This window comes from Mizuhopecten yessoensis, unplaced genomic scaffold (genome assembly GCF_002113885.1).
Source record: "Mizuhopecten yessoensis strain PY_sf001 unplaced genomic scaffold, ASM211388v2 scaffold9683, whole genome shotgun sequence".
NCBI lineage: Eukaryota > Metazoa > Mollusca > Bivalvia > Pectinida > Pectinidae > Mizuhopecten > Mizuhopecten yessoensis.
In genome coordinates this window covers 194,547-205,275 of record NW_018408170.1, presented here as the reverse complement: position 1 = coordinate 205,275, position 10,729 = coordinate 194,547, and the positions used below count along the sequence as shown (strand labels likewise).

At 36.6% G+C, this 10,729-nt stretch overlaps 1 protein-coding gene across 1 annotated transcript in view; it reads right to left on the bottom strand.

Annotated features, from left to right (window-relative positions):
* Nucleotides 1-4,309: 4,309 nt before the first annotated feature.
* Nucleotides 4,310-10,729, bottom strand: part of LOC110458648 — a 21,358-nt gene continuing 14,938 nt past the window's right edge. Inside the window, exons 6-7 of the mRNA XM_021510446.1 lie at nt 9,728-9,936; nt 4,310-7,397 (exon numbers count right to left, since the gene is read on the bottom strand). Of these exons, the coding sequence (XP_021366121.1) occupies nt 7,128-7,397; nt 9,728-9,936 (479 nt within the window). The 3' untranslated portion in view covers nt 4,310-7,127. The remainder of the gene's footprint in view (nt 7,398-9,727; nt 9,937-10,729) is intronic.

Here is a 10,729-nt window from a genome sequence, read left to right as displayed (position 1 = left end):
GGCTTCTGTAAATTTAAAGCAGAAAAAAACTGTAAAAAAGCTACCTTTCTATCCGCATGTTTTTGAGTAAAATAATGTCAATTTAATCGCTTTTGCTTCATTTCATTAAACAGCCCCGCACACATAAACTAAATGTTTACTTTCAATACCCATTAAACAGCCTCACACACATAAACTAAATGTTTACATTCACTTCCCATTAAACAGCCTCGCACACATAAACTAAATGTTTACATTCACTACCCATTAAACAGACACATAAACTAAATGTTTACGTTCCCCACCCATTAAACAGCCTCGCACACATAAACTAAATGTTTACTTTCAATACACATTAAACAGCCTCGAACACATAAACTAAATGTTTACATTCACTACCCATTAAACAGACACATAAACTAAATGTTTACGTTCCCCACCCATTAAACAGCCTCGCACACATAAACTAAATGTTTACGTTCACCACCCATTAAACAGCCCTGCACACATAAACTAAATGTTTACGTTCAATACCCATTAAACAGCCCTGCACACATAAACTAAATGTTTACGTTCACCACCCATTAAACAGCCTCGCACACATAAACTAAATGTTTACATTCACTACCCATTAAACAGCCCCGCACACATAAACTAAATGTTTACATTCACTACCCATTAAACAGCCCCGCACACATAAACTAAATGTTTACATTCACTACCCATTAAACAGCCCCGCACACATAAACTAAATGTTTACATTCACTACCCATTAAACAGCCCCGCACACATAAACTAAATGTTTACATTCACTACCCATTAAACAGCCCCGCACACATAAACTAAATGTTTACATTCACTACCCATTAAACAGCCCCGCACACATAAACTAAATGTTTACATTCACTACCCATTAAACAGCCCCGCACACATAAACTAAATGTTTACATTCACTACCCATTAAACAGCCCCGCACACATAAACTAAATGTTTACATTCACTACCCATTAAACAGCCCCGCACACATAAACTAAATGTTTACATTCACTACCCATTAAACAGCCCCGCACACATAAACTAAATGTTTACATTCACTACCCATTAAACAGCCCCGCACACATAAACTAAATGTTTACATTCACTACCCATTAAACAGCCCCGCACACATAAACTAAATGTTTACATTCACTACCCATTAAACAGCCCCGCACACATAAACTAAATGTTTACATTCACTACCCATTAAACAGCCCCGCACACATAAACTGAATGTTTACATTCACTACCCATTAAACAGCCCCGCACACATAAACTAAATGTTTACATTCACTACCCATTAAACAGCCCCGCACACATAAACTAAATGTTTACATTCACTACCCATTAAACAGCCCCGCACACATAAACTAAATGTTTACATTCACTACCCATTAAACAGCCCCGCACACATAAACTAAATGTTTACATTCACTACCCATTAAACAGCCCCGCACACATAAACTAAATGTTTACATTCACTACCCATTAAACAGCCCCGCACACATAAACTAAATGTTTACATTCACTACCCATTAAACAGCCCCGCACACATAAACTAAATGTTTACATTCACTACCCATTAAACAGCCCCGCACACATAAACTAAATGTTTACATTCACTACCCATTAAACAGCCCCGCACACATAAACTAAATGTTTACATTCACTACCCATTAAACAGCCCCGCACACATAAACTAAATGTTTACATTCACTACCCATTAAACAGCCCCGCACACATAAACTGAATGTTTACATTCACTACCCATTAAACAGCCCCGCACACATAAACTAAATGTTTACATTCACTACCCATTAAACAGCCCCGCACACATAAACTAAATGTTTACATTCACTACCCATTAAACAGCCCCGCACACATAAACTAAATGTTTACATTCACTACCCATTAAACAGCCCCGCACACATAAACTAAATGTTTACATTCACTACCCATTAAACAGCCCCGCACACATAAACTAAATGTTTACATTCACTACCCATTAAACAGCCCCGCACACATAAACTAAATGTTTACATTCACTACCCATTAAACAGCCCCGCACACATAAACTAAATGTTTACATTCACTACCCATTAAACAGCCCCGCACACATAAACTAAATGTTTACATTCACTACCCATTAAACAGCCCCGCACACATAAACTAAATGTTTACATTCACTACCCATTAAACAGCCCCGCACACATAAACTGAATGTTTACATTCACTACCCATTAAACAGCCCCGCACACATAAACTAAATGTTTACATTCACTACCCATTAAACAGCCCCGCACACATAAACTAAATGTTTACATTCACTACCCATTAAACAGCCCCGCACACATAAACTAAATGTTTACATTCACTACCCATTAAACAGCCCCGCACACATAAACTAAATGTTTACATTCACTACCCATTAAACAGCCCCGCACACATAAACTAAATGTTTACATTCACTACCCATTAAACAGCCCCGCACACATAAACTAAATGTTTACATTCACTACCCATTAAACAGCCCCGCACACATAAACTAAATGTTTACATTCACTACCCATTAAACAGCCCCGCACACATAAACTAAATGTTTACATTCACTACCCATTAAACAGCCCCGCACACATAAACTAAATGTTTACATTCACTACCCATTAAACAGCCCCGCACACATAAACTAAATGTTTACATTCACTACCCATTAAACAGCCCCGCACACATAAACTAAATGTTTACATTCACTACCCATTAAACAGCCCCGCACACATAAACTAAATGTTTACATTCACTACCCATTAAACAGCCCCGCACACATAAACTAAATGTTTACATTCACTACCCATTAAACAGCCCCGCACACATAAACTAAATGTTTACATTCACTACCCATTAAACAGCCCCGCACACATAAACTAAATGTTTACATTCACTACCCATTAAACAGCCCCGCACACATAAACTAAATGTTTACATTCACTACCCATTAAACAGCCCCGCACACATAAACTAAATGTTTACATTCACTACCCATTAAACAGCCCCGCACACATAAACTAAATGTTTACATTCACTACCCATTAAACAGCCCCGCACACATAAACTAAATGTTTACATTCACTACCCATTAAACAGCCCCGCACACATAAACTAAATGTTTACATTCACTACCCATTAAACAGCCCTGCACACAAACTAAATGTTTACGTTCACCACCCATTAAACAGCCCCGCACACATAAACTAAATGTTTACTTTCACTACCCATTAAACAGCCCTGCACACAAACTAAATGTTTACATTCACTACCCATTAAACAGCCCTGCACACAAACTAAATGTTTACGTTCACCACCCATTAAACAGCCCCGCACACATAAACTAAATGTTTACTTTCACTACCCATTAAACAGCCCTGCACACAAACTAAATGTTTACATTCACTACCCATTAAACAGCCCTGCACACAAACTAAATGTTTACGTTCACCACCCATTAAACAGCCCCGCACACATAAACTAAATGTTTACTTTCACTACCCATTAAACAGCCCTGCACACAAACTAAATGTTTACATTCACTACCCATTAAACAGCCCCGCACACATAAACTAAATGTTTTCGTTCACCCATGAAAATGTCAAAAAAGTTGCTGTATGCACAAAATGTCGGGGCACAGAAATAGGTCCTTGGACAATACATACCTCACAATATAAATATTTCATTTAGGAAACTAAATAAATTCAGTTAACTGAATGTACAGGTAATTATTAATGTGCACAAAACAACTTGACCTGGAAGCTTTTTCAATGGAACAGTCTGAAATTTCCTTTCCTGTTTTATCAAGAGCGCTGTACACTGAGGCCTTGCAACTGAAGGGGTCTGCTAATGTTCCAGAGACCTTACCTTGTACACATGCCCCCATCCTCAATACTCCAAGAGTTAGGCTCACTTACGTCATGTCATAGCAAAATTGAAGGCACATACTGTTTAACTATGTGATTGTTGTCTGGTGGCACAGTGGATAGCGCACTTGCCTTTCCTCAAGGCGGCCCGGGTTCGATTCCCGCGTGGGTTTTCTCTGGGTTCTCCAGTTTCCTCCCACAGTAACACCCTCCCCCCTCGATAACATTCGGGCCAACAAGAGTGATAAGTATAAGTTGTAAAATCTTGTTTCATAATTGTTGTAAAATATTTGGTTGGTCTCGGGTTAAAAAAACTTGACCAATCGCTAGGCTGATACCTGTCCTATGAAGATTACAGAGGAGTGACACCTGACTTCAAAACCAGTCAATTTTACCGTTACACAACCCACAGATTCTTTTGATGTACATCAAAGGATCAAACAAGGATTCTCATCACATCCGCTCGGTGGTACAAACTGAGCCTTTGTTTTTGTCATGACATATTCAAGCTATACAGAGAGAGTAAGTGAGCATAACCCCTGGAGTATTGAGGATGACCTGCCCCAGGTTTGTGACCAGGCCAAGTATTACAATTTACTTGGCAACAGTTAAGTGTTCATGGATATATGCAATAATGTATAATATATAAAAGGTAAAGGTATAAAAAGATGAGGAAAAAAAGTTTCTAAAAAATTCACAACAGATATTCAATAACACACAAGTTAACAAAAACTAAAATGTACCCCTATGGTGCAAGCTAGCATTTCTAGAAGGGAAATCATAAAAACTTGGTAAATTAATTAATTTGCATCCCCTCCCTTCGTCTTTTTGAGGTCTGATGATGGGGGCACAGCCTCCCAAATTTGCCACAAAACAGACATGATGTACATGATTTATGTAAATCCTGAACATGCAGACTACAATTACACATTGTCTTATCATGCTGAATCTATTCAGGAAATTATAAACTAACATTTACACGCTGTCTAATCATATTAAAACTATCTAGGAAGTTATAAACTAACATTTACACATTGTCTAATCATACTGAATCTATCCAGGAAATTATAAACTAACATTTACACATTGTCTAATCATACTGAATCACATTGACTTTCAAATTGAAAAATAAAAGAGAATAATTTTAAGCCATTCTATTAAGATTTTGTCCGGGGAAAAAAACCCATAGTCACCTTTAATAACATCTGACTGTTAAAGTACAAAGAGAAATATCCCTGAGGAGTAAAATAGCAAAAATATTTTTGACCAATCTGATAAACTACCTTGATATTGGTCCAAACACATTGTGAACTTTTTCTAAGTTTAAAGATAAAATATTACAAAAAAACATTGCCATTATGGTTTGTTGATAGTCTTTTTCATAATTGTCAATGAAACAGTTTCCTGTAAGTCTATGTACTGGGTCAATTAGAATCTTTGCATTTTCTGGTGGGAATGTTAGTCAAAGACCCACAACATGTATCTAGTCACTGATTTTATAGAAACTAAGGTAATAAAACCATCTATCAACCTCCCGCACGAAAAATGACGACAAACAGAAATACATTAAGATTGTCAGAATATATGATTTTCAACAACTTGAATCAAAAATAAAAAGGCACATTGTCTAAAAACACATTCTCCTTTACAATCAAAAGGAGCTTAAAAGTTCCTTTCAAATTCTCCAAGTTTAACAAATAAATATAGAACAGAAACTGGTACAAACCTTGAAACATGAATCTAACATTCAAATAAATGACAAACAGTACAATACCCAAATCTAGCATTCATAAGAATTGTTTAAACTCGCAGGGCCAGGTAAATTAATATTATGCTCTGAGGATTGTAATATTTCGTTGTAAAAGGAAAATTATAAATCCTGAAAAAATAACACTTGATCAAGCTATCTAAGACAACCGACTATTCCTAAATGTGTTTTTTTGGTGGTTTTTTAATTAAAACCCTGTACATTTGTTTTGGATAAAAATGCCTTGAAAATATTCTGCAAATCTACAATTGTTATTGATGTGCCCGGCCCCTTAATGTTATCTACCACACACACAGTCATCAATTTATTAAAGCAATGTAGGGACAAGTCGTCAATAAAAGTAAAATAGTTAATTAATGGGACTAATACTCGCTGTACAGGAAATTTGCGACACCACATAACAGGATCATTTTCCAGCCTGAATCAGTTGCAAATTTGATATAAATTTAACTAAATCATATACATATTTTTTTTTAATTCCTCTTCAGCGAGGCATGTGTGATTTCAGTCATCTAAATAGTAAAAACAGTGATTTCTTACTGAGCAAGGCATTTCTGTTTATATTCAACCATGCAGGTACGATTCTGACAGATCGAACATCTTATTTTTAGTCAACAAATTTCTTTTGCATGGGCTTGTATAATGATGAAATAATTGTGTGAAACTAACTGTTCAATTCAATGTTACTCAGCCAAAAACTAAAAAAAACAATATTATACCATATATTTTTTTCATTTTCATAGACAAAACTTAATATCTGATACTTTTTGAAAATATTTTCCTGTACATATCAGTAATTATCATCAATATGAAAAAGTATAAATATACACATTTTTTTTAAACTTAACTCAGTAAGAAATACAAAAAAAATATGGAAAAATATATTTCATTTTGGACCGATTTGGAGTATTTGTTTTGTTTGCGTTTATTCCTCCCAATAAATTGTGGTATTATGATCTTCCCACTAAGTTTAAACCTAAATTAAAACTTCATGTACCACTGAAAGTTGATCTAAACCACAAGATGACCTTATGATAACTAGACAAACGTGTGAGCAAGCTGACAAAGATATATGCCCTGACTGCTCTCACACTTTATTCTGGAACAGAAATATTAAGATTCAAGGGCCATAACGCCAGGAAACATTGCTGAATTGCATATTCCTTTCTTTAAGCACACCTATATATAGTGTACTTTCACTGTATCAAGTAACAATTTTGTTTTTCAAACCAACGGTTTTGGGAGGAGTTGTGGTTGCAAGGATCATAGACAAGAAAGACGGCGGACAGGCTGATTCCTATATACCCCAAAACTTTGTATAATGAGCCGAGGTGGGTGAAAGGGCTTTTGATCACCATGACTGTGGAATATGGAAATATAGTGGTGTCTTGGCCCTGGTACATTTGACTATTAGTAGAGGTGGTCACACAAATGGCCTAGACTTTACCAAACGATCCCATGATGTTCTGATCAAAATCAACGGAGAGGTGAATGTTATCAAGGCCACGGAGGGTACGCAGGTAGTCAAAACTGTTCTTGATCCTCTGGTCGGTGATTCCCAGACGCGAATACAGAGTTGTCAAACCCCGACTTCTTGAGCTCTCTACAATTGCTGTGTAGTTGGCACGAGATGTCAAACGAATCATTGAGGAGGTTGCCTCAGCTTCCTGTCTGATTTCTGCAGCCTCGTTTCTTCTTGTCTGAATCTAAAACACAAGTAAGAGGACTTTGACCTTTAACAGTCACTTGAGGTGTAATACAATCGTAACTTAGAATTGTTACTTCAAAAAGCAAAATAGCAATAAAATGATAATCTACCGCACATAACTTATTTTTTAACTGTGGATCTGCCATTTAATTCATAAGTGGGCTCCAACATACATTATCAGGATCGTAGCTAGCCCTTGCTCAAGTGGATTTATTAAAGAACGGGTCCAGAGGGGAGGCCTGGTAGGAGGACCGAAAGTCCCCCTCCCCCCATCTCCCCCAGCAGAAAAATGAATATACTAATTTTAAGACTTATCTGTCTCGGCATCGTTTTCCAATTGGTTAATTGCACGAAGTGATTGAGACATTCTACAATAAGTATCTTATATCCACATACATAACTTCTTCTGAAGACACATTCAGTATGTCACAAGCAGTGCATTGTTTTGCATGTTGTTGTTGTTGTTGTTGGGGGGGGGGGGGGGGGGGGGGGGGGAATTGGTGGATTCACTTGCATTACAGCAGACATGATACAGGCAGCTACGCACCTGATCATACCTGATAACTGTTAGAAAAAAGACAAAGCCTGTATATAAACGTCCTACAATCTCCCGTATACCGGCTATAACATGTTGGCTATTATGGAAATACAACTTGCTCTAAGCTCCTATGGTCATTGTGAAAAAAATATTCAACCTGTTCTACCTCGTTTGTTAGGGTCTTAACTTTCATATCAACAAAACTGCCATCCCATGACAATAATTTTAAAAAAGACTGAATTAATTTTCAAAAGAAAAATAAAAAAAATATATACTAAAACTTTATTTCTAGTGATGGGCAACCGGTTTAAAATCATAACTGATAATCATGCAGTTTGTAATCAAAAATAGTAAACCAATTAATGATTTACTGCATAATCTCTTTTTAACATTTTATGGGACTGAATACATGTACATTTCACTTAAAGTTGTGTCACTTAATATCACGTCACTTAATATCATGTCACTTAATATCACATCACTTAATATCAATTCACTTAATAGCACCATTTTTCCTGCTTTATAATCTATGTAATTCATTGTTGTTATCACTTGTTTTGATGTGAATTTGCTTAATATAACTTTATGCTATGATGGTAAGAAGCAATGGTTTATGCCCTCAGAATTTTCAATAGGTGCCACACAGAAGTTGTTATAGTAAATGGCCCATCAACACAATCAGGTCATACAGTACCACACAGTAGCTGTTATAGTTAATGGCCCATCAACACAATCAGGTCGTACAGTGCCACACAGTAGCTGTTATAGTTAATGGCCCATCAACACCATAAGGTCGTACAATGCCACACAGAAGTTGTTATAGTAAATGGCCCATCAACACAATCAGGTCGTACAGTGCCACACAGTAGCTGTTATAGTTAATGTCCCATCAACACCATAAGGTCGTACAATGCCACACAGTAGCTGTTATAGTTAATGGCCCATCAACACAATCAGGTCGTACAGTACCACACAGAAGCTGTTAGTATGTTAATGGCCCATCAACACAATAAGGTTGTACAATGCCACACAGTAGCTGTTATAGTTAATGGCCCATCAACACAATCAGGTCGTACAGTGCCACACAGAAGCTGTTATAGTTAATGGCCAATCAACACCATAAGGTCGTACAGTGCCACACAGTAGCTGTTATAGTTAATGGCCCATCAACACAATAAGGTCGTACAATGCCAGACAGTAGCTGTTAGTGTGTTAATGGCCCATCAACACAATAAGGTCGTACAGTGCCACACAGTAGCTGTTATAGTTAATGGCCAATCAACACAATAAGGTCGTACAGTGCCACACAGAAGCTGTTAGTGTGTTAATGGCCAATCAACACAATAAGGTCATACAGTACCACACAGTAGCTGTTATAGTTAATGGCCAATCAACACAATAAGGTCGTACAATGCCACACAGAAGCTGTTAACGTGTTAATGGCCCATCAACACAATAAGGACGTACAGTGCCACACAGAAGCTGTTATAGTTAATGGCCAATCAACACCATAAGGTCGTATAGTGCCACACAGAAGCTGTTAGTGTGTTAATGGCACATCAACACAATAAGGTCGTACAGTGCCACACAGAAGCTGTTAACCTGTTAATGGCCCATCAACACAATAAGGTCGTACAATGCCACACAGAATTGTTAACGTGTTAATGGCCCATCAACACAATAAGGTCGTAACAGTGTCACAGTGTATATTAATCTTCCTGTAGTGATTATTGTATTTATATATCATATCCTTGTATATAATGATTTTATAACACTTTTACACTCCTCACCTTAGATGTTGTAATTTTGCGTTCTACTTGTGCGTCCTGTAGAAGTTTTTCCCTCGCCGCATCTTCCTTCAGGGTGAGAGAGCGCAATAGCCTCTCCTTCACATCATTGGGGATGTAAACCTGCCCCATCTGGAAGTACTTCACATTGGCATACAGTCCTTGATCACTATCCAAACATATCCTCCGCGATTTGCAGCTTGCAGGGCATGCTAAAACACAAAAATATTTTACAGTTTAAATAAACCTCCCCGCCCCTGGGGATGAGTCAGGGTCTTAATGTTCATCATCATCTCAAACTTCAAACACAAATAAAGGTACATACGCTTATAGCATATTCAAATTGACTTTGATTATATATTGCTAACTTGTACATCTTTTATACCTTTGTGTACATATGCTTCTTTGTCTGATGAAGGTGACAGGGTACGTATCTTACTAGTCACCGAAAACGTCACACATAAACACTTACTGGTTGTGATATATAAACCTTCTATTAATAATGTACCGTATTTCCAGGACTGGTATATTATATACAAAAAAAAGTTACTTTAAAGGGTTTATTATTAGTTAAATAAAAAGGTACCATATTTCCAGGGCTTGTTTTATGATTAATTAAATAATAAGTTTTTGTATTTCAAGGGCTGGGTTTATGATTAGTTGAATAATCAGTTATTCTATTTCCAGGGCTGGGTTTATAATAATAATAATATACAACATTTGATATAGCGCCCTATCTAGCTAGAATAATAATATACTTTTTTTTTTTTTTTTTAAATTTTTACATTAGTATACAATACAGTTACAATATATATACATAACATGACATAACACAAACATATATAAAGACATACACACACTCATTCATTATCATACAAACATCCATACAATTATCAAAAAGGAAAGGTAGGATTGTTGAAAATTTGTATTACATTTTGAATTTCTAAGCTAGCTGTCAGTGTGAGCGTAATCAATATTTACATTTACTCAATACAACAAATATAT